At 34.5% G+C, this 25,918-nt stretch overlaps 1 protein-coding gene across 1 annotated transcript in view; it reads right to left on the bottom strand.

Annotated features, from left to right (window-relative positions):
• ZPBP (zona pellucida binding protein) overlaps positions 1–25,918 on the bottom strand; it is a 99,012-nt gene that overhangs the window by 21,761 nt on the left and 51,333 nt on the right. The window contains exon 7 of the mRNA XM_024115072.1: positions 18,003–18,180. Coding sequence (XP_023970840.1) covers positions 18,003–18,180 — 178 coding nt within the window. The remainder of the gene's footprint in view (positions 1–18,002; positions 18,181–25,918) is intronic.

Genomic DNA, 25,918 nt, shown 5'->3' with positions numbered 1-25,918 from the left:
CAAAGGATTAATCTCCAAAATATATAAACAGCTCATGCAGCTCAATATTAAGGAAACAAACAACCCAATCCAAAAATGGGCAGAAGACCTAAATAGACATTTCTCCAACGAAGACATACAGATGGCCAAGAAGCACATGAAAAGCTGCTCAACATCACTAATTATTAGAGAAATGCAAATCAAAACTACAATGTGGTATCACCTCACACCAGTTAGAATGGGCATAATCAGAAAATCTATAAGCAACAAATGCTGGAGAGGGTGTGGAGGAAAGGGAACCCTCTTGTACTGTTGGTGGGAATGTCAGTTGATACAGCTACTATGGAGAACAGTATGCAGGTTCCTTAAAAAATTAAAAATAGGGGCTTCCCTGGTGGCGCAGTGGTTGAGAATCTGCCTGCCAATGCAGGGGACAAGGGTTCGAGCCCTGGTCTGGGAAGATCCCACGTGTCACAGAGCAACTAGGCCCGTGAGCCACAACTACTGAGCCTGTGCGTCTGGAGCCTATGCTCTGCAACAAGAGAGGCCGCGATAGTGAGAGGCCCGCGCACTGGCCATAAAAAGGAATGAAATTGAGTCATTTGTAGAGACGTGGATGGATCTGGAGACTGTCATACAGAGCGAAGTAAGTCAGAAAGAGAAGAACAAATATCGTATATTAACGCGTATATGTGGAACCCAGAAAAATGGTACAGATGAACTGGTTTGCAGGGCAGAAATAGAGGCACAGATGTAGAGGACAAACGTATGGACACCAAGGGGGGAAAACGGCGGGGGGTGGCAGTGGTGGTGTGATGAATTGGGAGATTGGGGTTGACATGTATACACTGATGTGTATAAAATGGATGACTAATAAGAACCTGCTGTATAAAAAAGTAAATAAAATTTTTTTAAAAATCCCAAAACTCAGTAATGCAAAAATAAAAATACAAAAATATTCAATGCCAAACAACAGAACATTCACAAATATCTGGCATTCAGTGAAAAATTACTTGGCATGAGGGAAACAAGACAATATGACTCATGACAAGAAAAAAGTTAATTGCAAACTTCCCTGAATATGTGGAAAAGGACATTAAAACAATTAATGTAACAATATTCTCTATGTTCAAAACTTAAGATAACATATGGAAGATATTTTAAAAAGCATTTCAATCAATCTTCTAGAGGGCAAAACCATGTTGTGTGTGATGAAAAACACTCTGGGTAGGATTACTGATTGATTTGATATTGTAGAAGGAAAGATGACCAATCTTGAAGATACAGTAATAGATACTACAGAGAATAAAACACACAGAAAAAATTTTTAATGAAGAGATCAACAAAGAGCTGTTGTAAAATGTCAGTCCGGTTAATATGCTTTTAATTGGAACCCCTGGAGGAGAAGAAGAGACTAATAGAAAAATTATTTGAATAAATAAGTAAAACGATTTTCCAAATTTGAAGAGCACTGAGTGTCCACAAATCCAAGAAAATGAAATATTCTTCAATAGCAAATTCACACCACAAGAAATGTTAAATAAAATCCTTCAGGCCATAAGAAGAGAACTGCAGGTGGAATTGGGTCTACACCAAGAATGAAGACGAATGGAAAGGATAATTAGATGGGTAAATACATGTGATTTTTTCTTATTTACATCCCCATAAAAGATAAACTGTTTAATAAACAGAACAATGTAGTGTGGGATCTGTGACACAGGTAAGCTTAACTGGGTGGATGTCAACAATAGCACAAAGGTCAGGAGAGAAGAAATGGAAGTATAATATTTTAAGATGCTTATACTTCATATGAAGTGGTATAATATTACTTAAAGGTAGACTGTGATAAATTAATGATATACGCCATAAGCCTAAAGTTACCACTAGAATAAAAACACACAGAGCTGTACCTAATAGGTCAACAAGGCAGATAAATGGAAGCACAAACACTATTCAATTAATTTAATTGAATGAAGAAAAAATGGAAAAGAAGGAGCAAAAAATAAGTTGGGGAAATAGAAAATAGTGAGATGATACACTTGAACCTGACAATGAGAGCAGTTACATTAAATTGGGTTTAAAGATGGCCAATTACAAGGCAGATATTGTCAGACTGGATTTAAAAAGCAAGATCAAACTGTATGTTGCCTAAATAAATACATCTTAAATAGGAAGATATAAAGTTAAAGTAAGGGGCTAGCAAAAGGCATAGCATTTGTACTGGCCAGTTTTATGTGTCAATTTGGCTAAGCAATACTAGTTATTCAATTAAACACTAATCTAGGCATTGTTGTGCAGGTATTTTGTAGATAAGATTAATGTTTACGATCAGCTGACTTTAAGGGGATAATCTGGTGGGACTGATTTAATCAGCTGAAAGGCCTAAGACCAGAACTGAGGGTCCCTTGAATAAGAAATTCTGCCTGTGGACTTCAGCTTCAGACTGTGGCCAAGAGTTTTTTGTCTGCCCTTCCTGAAGACCTGCCCTATAAATTTTGGAATTATCTAGTTAGCTATCACAATTACATAAGCCAATTTACTGCAATAAATTTCTCAATATACATATATCCTACTGATTATTTTCTCTGGTGGAACCCTGACTGATAAACCACGATAACACTAACAAAAAGAAATCTGGGGGCTTCCCTGGTGGCGCAGTGGTTGAGAGTCCGCCTGCCGATGCGGGGGACACGGGTTTGTGCCCCGGTCCGGCAAGATCCCACATGCCATGGAATGGCTGGGCCCGTCAGCCATGGCCGCTGGGCCTGTGCGTCCGGAGCCTTTGCTCTGCAACGGGAGAGGCTACAACAGTGAGAGGCCCGCGTACCGCAGGAAAAAAAAAAAAAAAGAAAAAGAAATCTGTAGTTGGCAGTATTAATATTAGACAAAACAGAAGTCAGAGGAAAGATTATTACAAGGAACAAAAAATATCTCATAATGATAGGGGCATGAATATAACCAGAAGGATATAGCATAAAACATGTTTCAGTAAATTAAAAAGTATTCAAACCACACATATTCTCTCTGACAACTGAATTAAATTAGGTTTCAATAAAAGAAAGATCTCTGAAAATTCCCATAACATCTGGAAATTAAACACCACAATTCTAAATAACCAATTGCTTGAAGAAGAAATCCAAAGAGAAATGAACATTATGAAGTGAATGGAAATGAAAATACAACATGTCGAAATTTGTGAGGTGCCACTAAGGCTAGGGAGAAGTTTATATCTTGACAGCCACAAATTATCAAAACATTACCCCCCCGCCAAAAAAACCTGAATAGCCATACGTATTAAAGAAACGGAATTTTTAGCAAAAAAACAAAAAAAAACCCCAAAAGACAAAAAACACTTCCCAACAAAGAAAACAAAATAAAAGGTGTACTCTGTCTTTGCCCTGATGCTTACAGTAAAATGCAGGAGGAAAGAGTTAAATTGATGATGGCACTGCTAAGCAAAAAGAAACCATCATCTGGTAATTAGAAACCTATCCAGATTTCAAAGAATGCTAAAATCAGGAAGTCCACTGTTAAAAAGCAAGATCTAGAGAGTAATGCTATGGCTGAATAAACTTTTGCTACCAAGACTACGTATGTGATTCATAGGTCCACTCAACTATCCTGGAAGAAACCTGGAATTGAGATATGGAATTGCAGGAAAGTTCTGTGCCTCCACAAGAGGTGTCCCTCCTGACTAATGCTGTGAATCCCCATGATATACACAGGAGAACTGCAAGGTTTTTAAGAATGTTTTACAGCAGAAACACTGCTAACTTGGACTAAAGGGAACAGAGACAGGATCAAATTAAAGACAGTTTGTAGATTTCCAAAATTCTACAAGCAAGAAATGTGCTGGTAGAATTAATCATCTGCAAACATGCACTACCCTTGAATAAAAAAGGAATGACTCCCATGGAAAAGTACTGGGTCCAGTGGTGGACCAAGTCAGACCCACAGGCCCGAAACAGGGGATAATGGAACTTTCATGGACTAGAATGTAGTGCCTCTGTGGGTCCAGTGGGCAGAGGATTGAGCTATAGAGGACTATTCTCAAGACTAGAAATACACTGGAATTTTCCCTTCTAAATTTCAAACTTGCTTGGGACCAGTGACCCCTTTCTTTCTTCCAATTTCTCCCTTTATAATTATTAAATTATTAACTACCTGGACATAATTGATATTTATAAACTAATACACTCAACAACTACAGCGTATACATTGTTTCCAATAAAATAACTATATATGAATTAAATTAATAAGTAACATATTAAATCAGAACTCAATACAAAATGATACCTGAAAATCTCCAAATATTCACAAATTTTTTGAGGAGGAAAAAAAGAAAAAAGGGAAAAGTGTCCTTTGGCAGTTGCATGGTGAAGTGAAAAATTAGCAAAGGGGAAAAAAATTAAATCCTGCAAGAAAGAAAGAACTAAAATCTGGAGGGCACAGAATCCCTCTCCAATTACTGAAACAAATTAATAAATAAATCTACTAGCAGAAAAGGACTAGAAATTTTGTAAGACATCCCAAATACCTTAAAAATGAATATAAAAAGACAAACATATCTGCACAGAATTATTTCAAAAAATGAGAAAATTAGACCAAATTCACATCAACTGTGGAAAAGTTTCCTTCCAAAAAATAAAGCCCCAGCCCAGATGTTTTCATTGATGAATTATATGACATTTTAAGTAAATCCTAATTTTTTTAAAAAAACTAATTACAGTTTCCCCCCGCCCCCCCGGAATACAGAGGAAGAGAGAACACTTGCCCAACTTGCATTCTTAAGGCTGGCACATTCCTAATACCAAACCTGAGAAAGAAATTACAACAAAATACATAATATAATAACACAAATCTTTAAAATATTAGCAAATTAAATCCAGCAGCATATAATAATGAAGTAGGATTTGTCCAAAGACAGAGATTTTGGTGACTACACACAACCGAGTGTAAAATAGTTTTACACTTTGCAAAAATAGTTTGGAAAAGTCTCAAAACAAAGGGACTACTAAAACCTTCAGTAAAAACCAAACAAAAGCAGCAAACTCTGGGGAAGGGGCAGAATATGATTTCTAGAGTCACCACATTATATTATTCCAATGCTCAACTTAAAAAAAAAAATAATTTTAAAAAGCTCAGAAAAACATGGTCCATTACAGGAACACAGTAAATTGACATATACAATGGAATATTACTCAGCCATAAAAAGAAACAAAAGTGAGTTATTGGTAGTGAGGTGGATGGACCTAGAGTCTGTCATACAGAGTGAAGTAAGTCAGAAAGAGAAAGACAGAAACCAATCTTGAGGAAGCCCAGATATCAGGCTTATTTTTAAAAAAGACTTTAAAATGACTATATTAAATATGTTGAAAGAGCTAAAGATGTAAAAAGAACAAAGAACATAAGGAAAATGGTGTACGAAGAAAATGAAAATAACAATAAAAGACAGAAATCATAAAAAAGGAAAAAGAAATGTTGGAGCTGAAACAACAGTAAATAAAATTAACTGGAGGGGTTGAACTGCATATTTGAGGCTGCACAAGAAAAAAATCAGTGAATTTGAAAACAGGACAGTTGAAATTACCAAATCTAAGCTGCAGAAATAAAAATGGATGAAGAAAAGTAACTAGTGTCAAAGGGACTTGTGGGACACCAGTATATACATTATGGGAATCCCAGAAGAAGAGAAAGAAAAATAAGTAATGTCCAAAAACTTGATGAAATACATGAATCGACAAATCCAAAAACACAAGTTCCAAGTAGGATAAACTGAAAGAGACCCACACCAGCACACACATTATAAGCAAACTGTTGACAAAGGTATAGAAAAATATTGAAAGCAGCAAGACACAAGTGATTCATCATTTACATGAGGCCCTACATAAGACTATCAGCTAATTTCTCAACAGAAACCTTGTAGGCCAGAAGTGAGTACGAAGATACATTTAAAGTGCTGGAAAAAAAAAAGTGTCAACTGAGAATTTTATATCCAGCAATAAAATCCTTCAAAAATTTTGGAGAAATTAAGCCAAGATCAAGAAATTAAGATTAAGAAAAGATGAGGGGGTTCATTACAACTAGATCTGTCCTAAAAGAAATGCTAAAGGGAGTCCCTTCAAGGTACAAATGAAAGGATGCTAGACAGTAACACAATGTCAGATGATGATATAAAGATTTCTAGTAAAGGTAACACATAGTGAGTATAAATGTCAGTATTATGGTAGTTTCAGGCTGTAACCACTATTTTTGTTTTCTACAGGATTTAAAAAACAAATGCATAAAAACAATTATAAATTATGTCATTGGGGACACAATATTAAAGATATAATTTAGAACATCAATAATTTAAGGGAGATGCAGAGTTGTAAAGGATGAGAGTTTTTATATCTGAATGCATTTAAATTGATAACCGTTATAATTAGATTGTTATAATAGAATGTTATATTTCATTCCCACTGTAGCCACAGAGAAAAGAACTTTACTATATATACAAAGGAAATGAGAAGTGAATCAGAAAGTGTCACTATAAGAAATCAACTAAACAGAAAAGAATGCAGGAATGGAGGAAATAAGGGGAAAAAAAGCTATGAGACATATAGAAAACAAACAGAAAAATGACAGAAGTCCTTCCTCGTAAGTAATAACTTTAAATGTTAATGGATTGACATCTCCAATCAAAAGACAGATATTGGCAGAATGGATTAAAAGAAAAAAAACATGATGCAACTGATGTTAACTACAAGAGACCCACTTAGTTCTAAAACACGAATAGGCTGAAAGTGAAAGAACAGAAAAAGATCTTACATGCAAAGATTAATCAAAAGAAAGCTGGGGTGGCCATACTACTGTCAGACAAAATTAACTTTTGGACAAAAATTGTTACAAGAACATTACATATTAATGATGGACAATTCAGTTCATCAAGAAGAGATAACAATTACAAACATATATGCACCTCACCTAGAAACAGAGTCTCAAAATATATAAAGCAAACATTGAAATAACTGAAGGGAAATAGAGAGCTATATTAGTGACTTCAGTAACCCACCATTAATAATAACCATACAAAAAAATTAATAAGGAAATAGAGAGCTTAAACAACACTATAAACCTATTAGACCTAAGAGACATACAGAGAAGCCTCCACAAGAACAGCTAAATACACATTTTTATCAAGTGCACATGGAACATTCTTCAGGACAGATCATGTTATGTAACAAACAGTCTCAATAAACTTTAAAAAGTTGAAATCATACAAAGTGTCTTTTATGATTACAATATAATAAAGCTAAAAACCAGTACATTAAGGAATACTGGAAAGTACACAAATATTTGGAAATCAAATAATATACTATTAAACAATTAATGAATCAACTGATAAACACAAGGGAAATAGATACTTGAGACAAATGAAAATGATAACACAATATGCTAAAGCTTATGGGATGCAGCAAAAGAATGCTAACTCTAAATACATAGGTCAAAAAAGGGAGATCTCAAATTATTAAACTGACTTCACTTAAGGAAGTAGGAAAAGTGTGACAAACTGAGCACAAAGCCAACAGAATGATGGAAATAATAAAGATTAAAATTGAGGTAATATATATATATATATGTATATAGGAAATTAATAAAGAATATCAACAAAATCAAAAGCTGGTTTGTTGAAAACATCAACAAAATTAACCACTTCAGCTACACTGGCAATGAATAAAAGATAAAAGACTTAAAATACTAAAATAACAATATTAGTGAAAGTGGGGACATTACTACTGATTTTACACAAACAGCAATATAAAACTATACTATGAATAACTGTACACCAGTAAGTTGTATAACCTAAATGAAATGGACACATTTCTTTCTTTTTTGGGGGTTAGGATTTTTATTTTTATTTTTTCTTTGATTTTTTTTTTTTTTTGGAGTATAGTTACTGGACACATTTCTAGAAACACATAATCTACCAAAATGACACATAAAGAAATAGAAAATCTGAATAAATGTAAAACTAGTAAGACATTAAATCAATAATCAAAAACCTCCTTATAGAGAAAACCCAGGACCAGATGGCTTCACTCGTGAATTCTACAAAAATTTAAAGAAGTAACACAAATTCTTTTTTCAAACTCATCCAAAAATTCAGAGGAGTAGACACTTCCTAACTCATCCTATAAAGCCAGCCATATGAAACACTACAAGAAAATTAGGCCAATATCCCTTATGAATACTGATACAAAAATCCTCAACAAAATATAAGGACACCAAATTTAGCAACATATTTAGAGGACTGTAAACTGTGACCGAGTGGGTTTTATTCCCAGAATGCAAGGATGATTCAACATACAAAACCTTGATCAATAAAATATACCACATTAACAGAATGAAATGTGGGGAAAAAAATATATGCTCATCTCAATTTACATAGAAAAAACATTTTTTCATAGTCAGTACCCTTTTATAATAACAATAATCAACTACGTATGGAAGAAAACTCTCTATACATGTTAAAGGCCATATACAAAGAACTCACAGCTAACATCATATTCAATAATGAAAGACTGAAAGTTTTCCCCCTAAGATAAGAACATTACGAATGTCCACATTTGCCACTTATATTCAACATTATCAGAAGTTCTTGACAGGATAATTTGGTAAGAAAAATAAATGAATACAATTGAAAAAGAAGAATAAAATTATTTCTGTTCAAAGATGTCATGATCTTATATGTATAAAATCCTCAACACTCTAAAAACCCTACTAAATCTAATAAACAAATTCTGCAAAATCACACCATGTGAAATCAATATGCTAAAATAGTTGTATTTCTATAAATTAGCAATGAATAATCCAACATGGAAAAGAATAAGACAATTCATTTGCTATAGCATAACAAATAATAAAATGTTTGCAATAACTTTAACCAAGGAGGCAGAAGATCTATTCACTGAAAACTACAAAACATTGCTGACAGAAATGAAAGGAAACGTAAATTTGGAAAGACATCCTGTGTTCATGGAAGACTTAATATTAAGATAAAAATACTACCTAAAGCAATCTAAAAATTCAGTGCAATCCCTATCAAGATCCCAAATGTATTTTTTTCTTTTCAGAAATAGAAAACCTCATCCTAAAATCCACATGGAACTCCAGGATCCACTAAAAACCAGAAAAATCTTGAAAAAGAAAGATTTGGAGCAATCACACTTTTTGATTTCAAAACTGATTACAAAGCTACAGTAATCAAAACCGTGTGATATTAGCATAAACACAGACATACAGACCAATGGAACAGAAGAGAGGTCTCAGAAACAAACCCTCATGTACACGGTCAACTGATGTCCAACATGGAGGCTAAGACCATTCCATGGGTAAAGGATAGTCATCTCAACAAATGGTGCTAGAAAACTGAATATCCACATGCAAATGAATAAAGCTGGAGCCTTATCTTACATTATATACAAAAATCAACTCCCAAAGTCCCCACCACCAAATACCACCACACTGGGGATTAGGTTTTAGCATATGAATTTACAGGGGGTACAAATATCAGCCTATAGCAATAAGTTTGGTGAAAGTTAAAGAGGAATACTTTGTACTATTTTTCTGAAGTCCAACATTATATCAAAATAAGACGTTTAAAACAATCAATTATCTAGATATAAATCTAAGTAAAATATCTGTAAGACCTCTATAAGAAAAATTACAATTGGGATACATTTAAATGAAGACTTAATGGGATATATTTTAATGAAGAAGCAAATGTGCGCATGCGCACACACACACACATCATGTTCATGAACTGAAAGACTCAATACTGGTAGGATGACAATTCTCCCAAATAGCATTGTAGATTCAGTGAAGTGGTGATCAAAATCCAACAGCCATTTTTATAGAACTTGACAAGCTGATCCAAAAGTCTGAATGGAGAGGCAATGGATCTCATAACATTGGGTTTGCCAAAAAGTTTGCTTGGGTTTTTCTGTAAGATGTTACAGACAAGCCCGAACCAGCTTTCTGGCCAACCCAATACAAAAGGACATGGCTTATCAGAGATTGAGACTCATTAAAAGTTATAACTGTTTTTTTAAAATTGGAGTATAACTGTTTTACACTGTTGTGTTAGTTTCTACTGTACAATGAAGTGAATCAGCTATAAGTATACATATATCCCCTCCCTCTTGGACCTCCCTCCCCCCCCCCCACCCACCTAGGTCATCACAGAGCACTGAGCTGCACTCCCTGTACTATACAGCTGGTTCCCACTAGCCATGTATTTTATACATGGTAGTGTATTTATGTCAAACCTAATCTCCCAATTCATCCCACCCTCTCCTTCCCCCCATGTCCACACGTCCGTTCTCTACACCTGCATTTCTATTACTGCCCTGCAAATAGGTTCATCTGTACCATTTTTCTAGATTCCACATATATGCATTAATATATGATATTTTTCTCTTTCTGACTTACTTCACTCTGTATGACAGACTCTAGGTCCATCCACATCTCTACAAATGACCTAATTTAATTTCCTTTTATGTCTGAGTAATATTCCATTATATATATGTACCACAACTTCTTTATCCATTCATCTGTTGATGGACATTTAGGTTGCTTCCATGTCCTGGCTATTGTAAATAGTGCTGCAATGAACATTGGTGTGCATGTGACTTTTTGAATTATGGTTTTCTCAGGGTATATGCCCAGTAGTGCGATTGCTGGGGATAGACTAATGTATCAGTGGAACAAGAGTATTCAGAAACATATCTACCTTTAGAGATACTTAAATGTAGCACTGGATAAAGGATGAACTTTTCAATAAATCATACTGAGAAACTGGGCGTTCTACATGAAATAAAATCAGACTACAGCTTCACATAATATAAAAAAATTCAACTGGGATTTCAGTATATACCACCTACTCATGCTTAAACATAAGAACCACTCTTTATTCTTCCCTTTCCTCCTGCTTTTACATTCCATAAACACTTTTTCTTGATTGTGTCTTAAATATACTAAATCTACTTTCTATTCCCGTGGCCAGTAATCAGCTCTGAAGCATGTCATGCTTAGTCATACCTTTGCATGTGTTCTCTCTGCCAGGAAAACTCAGTACACAAATCTCTGTAATCTTCTCCCACTTATCATGCAGCGCTCAACTCGAGTCACTTTTTAAAACAAATTTATTTATTCATTTATTCATTTATATTTGGCTGAGCCGGGTCCTAGTTGTGGCATGTGGGATCGTTTAGTTGCAGCATGCAGGATCTGTAGTTGCAGCACGTGAACTCCTAGTCGTGGCATGAGGGATCTAGTTCCCTGACCAGGGATCGAACCCAGGCCCCCTGCATTGGGAGCACGGGGCCTTAGCCACTGGACCACCAGGAAAGTCCCAGGAGTCACTTTCTGAGTGAAGTCATCCTTGACAATCCAATTAATGGATCCCCTAGTTTCACCCTAGACACTCTCCATGGTAGTCTCCAATTGAACCCAAAACCAGGTCCATCACCCACCCTTCTCTTCCCTGCTCCCTCTCTTGGAGCTAACCTCTATGGACTCCATCACCCAGGTTCCCTTCCTTTGGGTCTGGCCACAGGAAGGCTCCATGAGAGGACGGCAGGACAGGACATTTATCTTCCTCTTGCCTCCTGCCAGTTGTATGCAGTGGCTGCCTCACTGTGCGCCTACAGCTCAGCTGGTGTCAGGCAGCCCTGTTTCCCCAGCTCTCACAGGCCACTGTCTCATTCTTCCCTCATCTTCATTCTTCAAGCCTATGGATGGTAGCTACTTCAAGATGCTGTAGTCCCAGGGCCTCAACATCCCTTGTCCCTACCCAGACCTCTGACAGTGGCACTTTCATTCAACCCTATTCAAAATACTAGTGAGCAGACCTCCTGTTTACTGCCAGGTACACTAGGGTGCATCATATCACCTTGTTTAATGCTTGTTATTGTGCCTATCATCATATGCAATGACTTTATTCACCTGTTTGTTCATAAGCTGCTTGACCAGACAAAATATAAACACCAGAGAAGCAACTTGTTCATGTCTCTCATCAATGTATCCCCAGTGTCAGACACTTAGTAAGCATGCTATGTATTGCTGAATTCTAACACATTTCCTGGAGGAATAAACTATTAAAAATGACACCAGTGTTACAATAAAGGGTTAGTTGCTCAAGATAAGGAAGATTTGGCTTACAAAGGGTATAGTAAGTTATCCTATGAAGCCAGGGTTTTATTATTGTAGGTTTTAAAGTAATGAGATGATTACACTTGGAATTTACAAGTATAATCGGAAGCAATGTGAGATATGGACTGAAAAGGAGAAAAAGTAAAGGGATACCAGTTAGGAAAAGACTAATCATTCCAGGCACAAGAAAATGGAATCCAAATTAAGATGACTACAGTGGGAATGAAGACAAGCAGATGAATTTGGGTGAAAGATCTAAACAAGAATTTAACTGTAGGAAGGCAGTGGGGGAGAGAGAAGGGAATGACCAGTTATAAAGTGCTATGGACGGCTGTCCAGTAAACAAGCCCTGAGTGTAAGGCAGACCTGTGAAATCTCCCAGATAAGGATGTCAGTCTAAGCAGAACACAGCAGGGTGAGAGATACAGTCTTTATTCTTCACGGCTATAAAATTTTGCTTTTTAATTTTTGAAAAGTCATGCTCAGAATCAATTAGAGAACATTCGAAAATGTCTGTAGTTACACATACATTGTGAGTGAGGTTAAGATAGTGTGAACGTTTTGAACTGTTAAAATAGTACATCAAAAATGTGAAAACTCAAAATGCTCATTATTTAAGATTAGTATTCACATTTCTGTAAATTTATACAAGGAAATACTCAAAAAATAAAAGCTGGGTAAGTATTCTTGTAAATAACATTTACTATAATAATAAAAATAGGAAATAATCTAAATTCCAACATAAACAAAATGTTTAAACATTATTCCTACAATTAGTTGGCCATTTTTAACAAATAAAAGTAATAAGACAGTAGAGTAATATGGAATGATATTTACAACTTAATGGTTAACAGAAAAAAAGTCATTATAATTTCATTATTCCCACTGAACCATTTATTGATAGCTCTGTTAAAATTATAAATTTATGAAGACCAAAATCAGGTGATACTATACACAAATGATAAATTTGAATTATTAGAGAAAGAAAGCACTTATTATTTTTCCTTAGCGTGCCTTTAGTGTTGTTAACAATGGTGTTCAAGCTTTAAGGGAAAATTTTAATTTTTTACCTTTTTATTATGAAATCTAACACACAGAAAAAATAAGACATAAATGTACAATATAATGAATGTTTGCATAGAAAACCTGTCTAGAAACAATTGAGGCCATAACGTAGAAATCTGCCACCCCTTAACACTCTGCCTATGTCCCACCCACTCACACTCCTTCCCCTCCACAAGTCAGCACTAGTCTTCTTCTGTGTCATGGTAATAACTTCCTTGGATTGCACTATAGTTTTAGCTTTCAGCATTCACAAATAAATCTCTATAAAACAGAGTTTAGCTATGCCTAAATTACATGGATTCCACTGTGCTTAGCTTCTTTTCCACAAGTTATGTTTATAAAATGTATTCATGTGGTTGTTTCACCAATTATAGCCGTTCCATTGTATATATACATCATTGTTTATTTGTACATTTTACTATGAATAGACATTTGGGTTGTCTCTAGTTTGGGACTATGAGAAAATATGCTGAGAGGAAATTTCCCTGAGAGTCAAATGCTAGATCATAGAGTATGTGTACCGTCATGTTTACAATAATGCCAAACTGTTGCCCAAGGGGCAAGATTTATACTCACTCAGGCAGTGTATGCTGCTCCAAGACTCCACATTTTTTTGAACACCTAGTGTATTGAGACTATTTTTTGCCCACCTGATAGTTGCATAGTAGAAGCTCATTTTGTTTTTAATTTACCTTTCCCTGATTACAAAAAGGTTGAACATATTTTCATGGATCCATTGACCATCTGGAATTACTCTTTTGTGAATTACTTGTTCAAGTCTTTTCCCATTTTTCAAAATTGTTTTGTCTTTTAAAAAAATGTTTTCTATGGGTTCTTTATATATCCTAGTCTTTTGTTCGTTATATCCATTATAAATAATTTTCCCATTCTGTAGATTATCTTTTCTCTCTTTGCAGTGTCTTTTGATAAACATAAGCACTCAATTTTTATGTAGACAAAATCTTTTTTTACTAAAGTTAGTGATTTTTGTGTGTTTTTCTGGAAATCTTTTTCTGATACTGAAGACATGATATTTTCTTGTTATATTCTAAAACATTTACCGTTCTTTATGTATATATGTCTGTAATACACCTGGAAGTGAATTTTTAGCTGGGTCCAATCTTAATTTTTTCTATATGGTTTTATATGCCAGTATTACATGACAATTTTTATTTTATGTATTTCAGAACTATAAGTCCTCACAAATTTAGAAATATTTTATTTTCACCTCTTCTTGTTAGACTTATCCTTTCATCATTACTTAATGCCTCTCTGTGTAACTAGTAAGACTTCTTGCCTTAAAGTCTGCTTTGTTGACAGCACATTTTTTTGTTATCAATTTTTTGGTCCTTAGATGTAAAATTAAAACAAGAGTTCATGGTTGCATGTCTGAGCAGGATAAATTTTTAGAGTCTAAAATACCTTATTAAAAACAACTGTATCTACTAAACAATTCACTTTCACTGCATAATTAAATTACAAAAGTACACTTTATTAATAAAATTATCTCAAGATGTTTAACCTGTAACCTAATTATTTCTAACTACTAACACAGACACCGTATCACCATGAAAGAGCTCCTTGCATAAGTTTCCTGGGACTCCCCAAAGCTTTGGATGTGCAACAGAAAACCTTATTTATAAAGAAAGCAACAGAAAACAACAGTGCTGCATAAACTATTAGTGAGCTATACACTCATCCATAACAGTCAATGAAAAACAGTCTGCTGCCTCATTAGAAGGAAAGGCGCCCTATCTAGGTAGCGCTCTACCAACACCAATACTCAAGAGACTCAAACTTTCATGTCCATCAAATCACCTAGGATGCTTATAAACGTAAATGTGTGGCTCCCACACCTTGGATATATTTTTGAGAAGGTCTTCAGGTTAACTTTGAGACAGTGCCATAGCTTAAAGAGGAAGAAGAAGGAGGAGTGGGATATTATGTTAAAAAAAATATTATTTGATGAACTTAAATAGGAATAAAATAAAAAGGAAAGCAAAATATATAGTCTTAAAGAAATAACAGAAACTACAGAAATTACACAGTAAAACATATTTTAGAATCTGTGTTTTAAAAAATTCTATCAGAAACAACATAATATTCTAGCTGGTCTTTGGTTGTAGTATCTTTATGATATAATTAATGAAATTATGAGACATCTATAATTCACAAATTAGAACTTTTTCATTATTCAGTGTCAAAATGATTGACAAAATGATTCATATAGTAAGCAATGATAAATGTGTAAAGAAGTACTTTCAGTGAAAATCAATTTAAAATGCTAAATTAACTAGAAATGAGAAAAATAATACAGGTAGAAATGTTAAGTCTCTAGGTTTATAAGCAAACGATCTTTATCTGTGATCTAGACATAAAGATTGAGTAAAGATATCCAAAAAAGAATAAAACGTCACCGTTTACTTTACCAACTGCTGAGAAAGTACATAAACTTCCCTAACATAACAGACATGCTTATCTCAATCTTTGCTGAACATAAACTTGGTCTATGTCTTCATTCTGGAAGTTAAGTCACTTTACAAAGTAGCTCATATGTTTTATGTGCTTCTATCTAGTATTCCATATCACATTTGAATGGATAAGTTCATTTAATATGTTAATTTTGTCTTGTAACTATTGTTATACTTTATAGTGCCTACCAATGTGGAGAATGATATAAATGTTTTTTGGGTAGTATGTGCACTTTAAAATTTTTAGAGTGATAGCCTTCTGTAATATAGACTGTATTAATCACTGTAAAAATTCTGTAAAAATGACTGTATACGATGGGGACCTGAAGGTCACATTATATTTAATGAGTTCTGTGCAAAAAAGGAGTTTAGTCTCACTTAAGTAATGGAACAGAGATGATAATAGCATAAGGGTAATTCTAAATTAAAATATTTATTTACCATAGAACAACACAAAATGAGATACAGCAAATCATTACTTGATAAGTATACTGAGCAATGATAATGATCCTATAAAATTCAAAAAATAAATGTTATTTCTCTCCTCTATGCAAAGATATGACTCTTATTGCCACATTAAATTTGCACTCTCCCACTTTGCTTTCAAAGCCTGTCATTCCCCACAGCTCCTCTGATACTAATCCTCTAGTCCCAGTCAAGCAAAATTCCCCCAGAAATCTGACACTCAGTCATGCCCTTGCTTGGGTGGTACTTGCTAAGCCTGTATCTTCAAAGTCTTACCTCAAGTCTCAAATCGCTCAGAAAGCCTTTTTTTTTCAATTATATTAATCCTATATAGAGATTCATCCTATCTCTAACTTAGTTTGCTTTATATAATCTCCCTTCCGTTCTCTTCCCTGTAGTTTGGCGGTCTCTTGTTCTCTAATTGTTTCCTGGATGCATCTCCTGTATCTCTAAGCTCTGTGGGCCAAGACATATATTTGGGAGAGCAAAGCAGTATTTTACAGGCAGAAAATATTTTGGAGATTTATATAACAGTTTCATTATATACTTCCCATGGTGTTTGTTGTCAGGAATAAAAGAGTTGCTTAATGAACTTGATCAAATAGTACAGCATATAATAACTTGAATGTTATAATTACATGGTAAAATTACCTGAAAATTGTGTTATCTGAACTTTTATAAATGCAAAAAAACTCCAATGATGAAATTATTATTCATAATAATTTCATCATTATGATGAAACCTATCATTTCAACTGAAAGAGCTATGTTTATTTCAAAATTCTTAGAATTAATGAGATGCAACTATTTAAATTTTGTAGTTTGTCTTAAGGCTTTATTGACAGACAATACAAATGCATTTAATAGACAGCTAAACTACTAAGTTTTGGTTTCACTGTTTGGCATTGCCAGGCTTTTCTTCATAATTTTCTGTGCTCTAGAGTGATATGCATAATCACAGATTATCAAAACAGTCACAAGGTTGGCATTTGTAAGTGCTTTATTTGTTAAATTTGTATTGTATTTCCTGAGATAAATTTTCAGTACATTTTGTCAAATTTCACATCCTTAAACAAAAACAAAATTATGAAAAAGTAAAGCAAAATCTAACCAAGTTAAATAAAGCAAAGCAAAAGTAATAGTCAGTGCTCTACCATATGAAAAGGTTTTTAATCTAACATAAGATAGTAGAAAAGAGGAAAGAACAGAGACGACTCAAACAATGGCACTAATGTAGTGATATTTATGTTAGAAAGCCTTTCAAGACTGAAGGTTAATTGGCTCACTCCACAGCTGCAGATGGAAATTCAGAGACTGTGAATCCACATCCTCATCCTAAACAGCCTCTATAGACAGTCCTATAATGAGCACAAAGATGGGGAAGCCAGATAGCTGCTCAGATCCTTTAGTGCTAGGATCAACGATCAGATGGAACAACTGGTAATAAAGCAACTCATATACTTACTTTTAAAAAAAGTAAAAAGTTACCTAATCCAGACTATACAAATGTAAACTCTTCAAAAATTGATTCTAAAAGAAATATATTTTGGCTGTTAAGATAAGTAACTCTAGGTGTCTCATAACTAGTATTTGTGCTTCCTCCCAGACAACTTCCTAACACCCCAACCCCTCTTCACTCTAGTATTAAAATAAGGCCAGAACTAAGTTGGCCTTTTTCTTGTAAATCTTCAGATTGACATAGTGTTTTCAAACACACTACTTCAAACCTAAATGATAGTAAAAATAAGTGATAGACATTCACTTAGGCATAATGAAGACAAGTGAATTTTCATACGTATAAACCATAAAATCTTAGTTCATTACATACCACAGCAGTCAGGACATTTTGGGTGTTTCAGGATATTCATTCCATACCCTGGGAAGCAGCGATTAATCCAAACCATTTGGAGAGTACCTTCAATGTAGTATATCTCAGGCAATGGCTCTGCACGTCTGCCCAGAACTTCCACTTGTTGATTAAAAAATCTCTCTATGAGATTTTTAGCCTGAAATAGAAATACAGTATGAAAAAATTATCACATAAATGTAATTTTAGAATAAATAAGGACGGTTATGTATTTAGAAGCAGGGGAAACAAATTCTCAAGGTCCTTATTTTTTCTTGAATTCATAGGATATAAATAACACCTGTAAAATTGAAAAGATATCACCTATAAACCTCAAATATTTCTAAATGTACTTCCATATACAACACAAAGAAAATAGTTCAATATATAACCAAACTTTTTGGTCCCTTTGGTTTTGAATAATATATGGATGGGCATAAGAGCAAAAACAAGACAGCTCTTTGAAATTAAATGTACTTTCAGAAAGGTACTCTAACAATTAAATGTTCTTAAAGAAATGTACTTTAAGAATCTTTAAGAAGCATATCCTGAGACATCTGCTCCACTCTTTACGTAAAGAAAAATTAGGTTTAAAGATGGAATACAGCACATGTTAAAACTTCTAGCTCTGTTTCAAAAATCAAATTACAAAATAATTAAGGCATAATTCTGATCTATAATTAATTACCTTTTTAATTGTAGTAATTATTCTGGCTTGACTCCTAAAAGAAACAAGAGGCTTATACTTTTCAGTGGCTGGTAAGCCTTACCTGGTAAAGCATGAGGTATGGTCATGAGTTCACACCCTCTACAAGCTAGTTAGTTCTGCTCAGTTCTCCTATGCTCACCTGCACCTCTCATGTAGTCAGGAGCAGGGGTAAATGAAATCGTGCTCATCTATAACCACTAATGGTGCATCTCAATCTACTGACTTCTCCAGATACCTTACAAATTACATCCTTCCGATGAAAATTTCTATAAATAACTGTAAAAGTGTTTTTCAATATACTGTATTCAACTCATTCTATTACTGAATTGCTATATTTTTACAGTCTAAATGGTTTTCTTGTACTTCTAATAAATTCTGTCAAATTTGCTATTTACAATTTTGGTTAAGGAAGTGCTTATGAATTAATTAGCTACAAATCTAGTATCCAATTAACTATATTTAAATGCAAGACTACAAATAAAAGTATCAGGAGACATGATCATAATCACTTGGCTTCCTGACACCCTTTGCAGGAAAAAAGAAGAAAAAAAAAAACAACGAAACTATACCTCGCAAAACCTGACAAGAACAAAAATTATCATGTAAATCAGATTCCTGTTTCCTGTTTTCTTTCTAAGAAGGAGAATGAAGATAAATCTCTTATTTGATAAAAATGGAAAGAAGGTAAGAAATTATTTGAATCATTGACTAAATTTTTTAAAAATACTGAGTATGTTGATGGTTGACATGGGGTTAATTATTTATACCAAACAAAGTGTGAAACTGAAGAAATCTCTGAGTTGGGTAAAGATTAAAGATTTTAAAGTAAAAATTTTTGGACAAATTTGGATGACATAAGAACAAATCATAATTATATAAATTCTTCATAGATTAATCACCTGGTTTAAGATACAAAGAATTAATACAACTGAATAAACATCAGATTACCTGGCCCAAGCTACTCCTCCCTTCACACCCCCCCCAAATTTTATAGAATTATTAAGCATATATGAAAGGAATATGTTCTATAATTATTGGTTATTGATTACAAGACTAGAACAAGAAATCATTACCACTTTAACAATAAGCAGTTTGTAAACTATATAAACTTCTGCATGGAGAAGCTGAACAGCTCACTTTAAATACCATAATCTGCTCAACTGATCATGACACATTAGGTACTGAAAAAGGCGACTAGAAAGGCTTAATATGTGCTCTACATTAGTCCAGCAAGAGATGGGAGTCCTAGGATAGGCAAAAAATGTCATACATTATACATGACCAGAGTTGAATTGGAGCTCCAGTATCCATGAGGGGAGAATTCATTATGTTACAGGTGTTATGGACAATACACTTTTAAGATAAAGTCCGTTGGAAACCTTTGGTTAACACCTATATTTGGGGAATCTCTTTGGAAAATGACTATAGTCATCAAATGGGGCTGGAATTAAAAAGCCAAAAAAAACCCAAAAAAACAAAAAAGGAGAGGCTTACAAGTATCTTGGATGAAATGGAAAGAATTGTGAATTTGCATAGGAAAGACTGGTAATCTCAGTGCCCAGTGAGCAAATGAGGGGTAGGGTGTCCAGATGTTACAGGACACTGTCCCAATGAAGAACTGTTGAAAAAGTTTAGAACAAAAACACAAAGTTCTCCCTCTCGTGGTAGGAACACCAACATGGATGATTTACACTCACACTCATATCAGTAAAACAGGCAGAGAACTATGACATAAAGCTCAGTTTCAAAGCAGAGCCAAAGGGAAGAGGAGGAAAGTAAAGGGTTATATAATAGTTTGAATTCTATGAAAGTTGGAATCCACTCCTAAGAAGCATAATGAATCCCAGAACTTTAGAATAAAGAAAAATTTAACTTTGCAATGTAGTCTACTTCAGTCCTGAAGCAAAAGACAAAAGAATCGACTCTTCACTCAGCATTGTCACTGAAATGGTAGTTGCTCCACAAGAAAGGAAACCTGTATTAGAAAACCAGATTTTTTAAAAGAAAGAATTAAGATAAATTATAATTTAGGTTTTGAAATTATCAGAGATTTAAACTGTCATACTAAAGCTTTTTAAATAGTATATTTCTAATTGAAAAAAAGCAAGCAGATAAGATAGGAGTGAGAGGAGAGAATGATGTTTAAAAATACAGAAAAAGATTTCATATTTACAACCATACGGTACACTAGATAGTATGAAAAAATCACCCTACTAAAAATCACCTAACTGAACATTACAAAGCAAAGATATTGTGTACCTATATTTCAACAATGAGAGGAAGAAAAAAGTAGAAAGGAAAAAAGGAAGACAGGGAGAGACAGAAAGAGAGAAAGTTGCTAAAAATGAAAATTACAAACCTAATATTAGCTGAGTCTCTATTTCATTTCATGTCAATCTGAGTATTCCAGACTGTTATAATTTAACAAACAAAAGAGCTAAGGAAAAAAGGCTTAAAGCTGTTAAAAACAAACAAAATAAACAACCAAGAAAGACTCTAAGTAAAACAGTGGAGCAGGAAAAGAAATTCAGTTACAAAAGGGAAATAACAAGAAAGCCTCTCAATAGGGTAGGGAGGGGCAGCAGGAGGCGATGACGGAGTGGAGGGATGGAGGAAAGAAAACTCCTCTGTGAATTCCTACACGATGGTTTGCTTTCAAAGTGGGTGTGGGGTTTTGTTGTATTTTCTGTGTGGTACAAGATCCCCAAGTCAGAAATTAACATAAAAATTTGGCTTCGATTGAGAACAACCATGGAACATTAGGCAAAAGCAAACATAGTAACTTTACAGAAAAACACACACAACCTAAGCCAAAGGGGCTACATCTACTGATAAAGGACTGACAAACATGACTTATCAGCCAGAATTATGAAGCAGAGGATGAACTAAGAAACAACAGTGGGGTCAACAAACTGCCAAATTAGACCATCAAGAAATTCAGATAATGGAGCTCCAGTGACCTAAAATAGCAAAAAATGATATGAAGTATCCTTAGAACACATGAAGACATAAAAGTGGTATGAAAACACAGGAAAGGAAATTCATATCACAATAAAAGAGAAAGTATATTTGAAAAATTTCCTACTTAAATTACAATTAATGAAGGGAGTGAAAAATGGAGTGAAATTAAAAACTCAGTGGACAGACTGAACATCAGATTAGGCCCTGCTGGAGCCAGAACAATTAAATGCAATAAATAATTGAAGAAATTACTCAGAATGAAGAACATATTGTAAAAAAGAAAAAAAAAAGTAAGAGAGAGGTGGAGAAATCAATGAGATAACCTGAAGCATACTAAATGGGAGTTCAAGGGAAGCAAATGGGACAACAGGTAATTTTCAAAGGTGTTCTGGCAGAAAAAATTTCCAGAACTGATCAAAGTAATGAATCCTCAGATTTCAGTGGAACAATTAAATATAGGAAAAAGGAAAAATGCATGATAAGGAAAGACTGAGACGCAAGAAGAAATCGTAAGCAAAGAAATGGATAAAACTGTGGGTAAATCTAAACAGACACTGACATTCTGAAACAATCTTAATAATAAGTGAAAAATTTAAAAATAACTAGAATACTAGAAAACAAAACCTTGAAAGACGAAAACAGGTCATAAGAGTTAAAGGTCTTTAAGGCTTTTGTACTTTTTTGGAAGGTACTATAAACTAAGTAAGTTTTGGTTCTGCTACGAAGAATATGATAAAATTTGAAACAAATCTGGAAAAAGAGTGAAAAAAAATATAACTAGAAAAAAGTCAGTTAAAAAAAGTTTAATCAATCCAAAGAAGATAGGGAAGGAGCAAAACCAGAAGAATAGAAAACCAGGTTAAATGATATATAATAGAATGATAAAAACCCATCCACATAAAACAGTAGTATGATTTGAAAACAATAAAGCAATGAACAAGACTATAAAACAGTATCATTCTTTAAAAGGCATAATCATCCAAAAGAATAAAAGGAAAAAGTTACAAGAGATGGGACAAATAGAAAAAAATGGAAAAATGGTGGATTTAAATCCAAATCATTGATAATTAAATTAAATGTAATTGGTCTAAATAGTCTAATTAAGAGGCAAGGATTATTAACTTGATTTGTTAGCTAGATTGTTAACTATATCTAAAAAGAATGCTGTTAGCCACACGGCAGAAGAGGAGATTCCAGTCTTCACTGCACAAAAACACTGATTTGACAACGATTCAGGGATGAAAATACTTTTTAAGAACTCCTGAATATAGTAGAAATGTTCCAGCACCCCCAAGGACCACAAAACGCAAGATAAGACACACTGAAAATGGTAGGAGAAACTGTTTCACTTTGACTGCATCACCACTTTCCCAGGTCACCAAAACTCAGCACCCAGAGAGATCCCTCTCGACCACAACTTCTCCCTCAGGGGAAGGAAAATGCAACGTGAAGGTTTGTCTTTCCCAAGCATGCGGATTCCTTCTGGAGGTCTACTTCTCTCTTACTGCACCTAGAACTCTGAGGAAATTAGCATGGCCGAATCATTTAGAGAAATCTGAGAACAAAGAAAAGGGGTGGAAACTCATGGCACCTGGCATGTGTGCCCTGAGAGCTGGCACACAGATCTAAGCAGGCGGTATGGAAGCCTGCAGCAAGTTAAACTCTGCAAAATTGGTGAAGGCGCACAAACCCTGAGACTGTTCCTTCAGGAGAGAGGAAGAGAGATGCAGCTTGCAACCCATGGCTCAGAATCAAGGGCACTTCCCTGGGGAAAAGAGAAAGGTGATTCTTGGGGCACTTGGCATGACTCTGCAGACTACAGAGAAGGAGCAAACTCCAAGACATCCCCATTAGGAGGGAGGGAGAGAAATGGAAGATGCATAAAAAGCCTTGGCATTTCAGGCACTGCCCTCAGGAAAAAGGAGTGGTTTGCTCTTAGCACCTGATGTGACTTTCATAACCTGACACGGCTCTGTAGGATTGAGAGAAGAAATAATTCTAAGACATCCACCCTAGGAAAAAGCAAGACTTGAGGAGGTGGAGCCATAAGAAAGGTAAGAGAGACTCCTAGAAACTCTAGTCTGGTAAAGATCATTCTCTCCTGAAGCCAGACCATAAACATTGGAAGAGGAAACTTTTCTTTAAAAGCACAGGCACCAGGCTTCCCTGGTGGTGCAGTGGTTGAGAATCCGCCTGCCGATGCAGGGGACACAGGTTCGTGCCCTGGTCCGGGAAGATCCCACATGCCGCGGAGCGGCTGGGCCCGTGAGCCATGGCCGCTGAGCCTGCACGTCCGGAGCCTGTGCTCCGCAACGGGAGAGGCCACAACAGTGAGAGGCCCGCGTACTGCAAAAAAAAAAAAAACAAAAAAAATAAAATAAAATAAAAAATAAAAGCACAGGCACCAATTCCAGCATACCAGGATCACAAAGAAACAATAAAACATGATACCATAAAAGAACAACAACAACAAAAAGCTCCAATAACCAGCTACAAAAGCCAAAGATATGACGATCTATGAATTGCCTAAAAAGAATTCAATATAATCTTAAAGAAACTCAGTAAACTACAAGACAACACAGACAAAATCAAGAAAACAATGTGCACATGTGTGTGCATGTGCACACACACACACACACACACATACACATACACACAAAACCCAAGAAGTACAACAAAGAGATACAAACCATAGAAAAGAACCAAACAGAAATTCTAGTTTGAAAAATACAGTGATTGGACTTAAAAATTCAATAGAGGTTCAAAGGTTGACTCAATCAAGCATAGAAAAGAAGCAATGAATTAAAGGACAGATCATTTGAAATTATCCAGTCAGAGAAACAAAAAGAAAAAAAGAGTGAAGAAATCCTATGAGACTTATTTGATATCATTACCTAAATCAATACATGCACTATGGAGTTCCCTTAAGAAGAGAAAGAAAAAGGACTAGAAGGCTTATTTAAAGAAATAATACCAAAGAACTTTCTAAATCTGCAGAGGGAATGGGCATCCAGACTCATAAACCTTAAAGAATACCAAATATGTTGTACTAAAGGGAACTACACCAAGAAACATTGTTATTAATTTAACAATATTCACAAAGACAGAACTATGAAAGTGGCTAGAGAAAAGCAATTCATCAAATAAAGGGTACCCCCCACACAAATAATACTATCAGTGATTAGAAGTCAGTGGATGTCTTGGCACAAACCTTCAGGCTAGGAAAGTACATAATGATACATCCAAAGTGCATAAACAAACAAAACTATGAAACAGGAATACTATACCTGTCAAACTGTCCTTTGAAAATGAAGGAAAGATGAAGAGTTTCCCAGAAAAAAACTGAAAGAGTTCAACACCATTAGAAGTCCCAGCATCTCAGTGCTCTGCCCAAGTGAGTGAACTGACTTACAAGAATTGCTAAAGAGAGTTCACCAAATGAAATGAAATGAAAGAACACTTAACAGCAACATTAAAAAGTACAAATCTCACAGAAAATACAGATTAATGTAATACTGTAAGGGTGATACATTAATCACATTTTAAACCAGTATAAAAGTTAGAGACAAAAGTATCAAAAATATAAGTATAAAAATCTGTAATCAGATGTACAATATGAAAGATGTAACTTGTGACATCAATAACATACTGTGCAGGGGAGAGTATAAGTATAGACTTTCATATGCAATTCATATGTAATATAGACATGCATATGAACTAAGTTATCAGCTTAAAGTAGACTGTTATAAGATTTATACGTAAGCTTCATGATAACCAAAAAGAAAATATCTTTAAAAAAGAGAAAGGAATCAAAGTTTATCAATGCACAAAAAAGTCAAATAACAAAGGATGACAGTAACATTGGAAGGAACAAAAGAACTACAAACATACAGAAAATAATTAACAAAATGACAATAGTAGGCCCTTACCTATCAATAATAACTTTAAATATAAATAGATTAAACTCCCCTGCAAAAAACATGACATGGCTTAATGGACAAAACAAGGTCATCCAACTATATCCTGTCTACAAAAGATTTACTGTAGATTTAAGGACACTTATAAGCTGAAAGTGAAATGTGGAAAAAGATCCCATGCAGATGACAACTAAACAGAGCAAGGATGGATGTACATATATCCAAAAAAATCACCTTGAAATAATAAAAAACTGTAATAAGAAACTAAAAAGGTCATTATATAATGATTAAGGAATCAATTCAACAGGAAG

Source organism: Physeter macrocephalus, chromosome 5 (assembly GCF_002837175.3).
Source record: "Physeter macrocephalus isolate SW-GA chromosome 5, ASM283717v5, whole genome shotgun sequence".
NCBI classification, from domain to species: domain Eukaryota; kingdom Metazoa; phylum Chordata; class Mammalia; order Artiodactyla; family Physeteridae; genus Physeter; species Physeter macrocephalus.
Note: the sequence above shows the minus strand (reverse complement) of the source record. Positions and strands in the feature narration are given on the sequence as shown.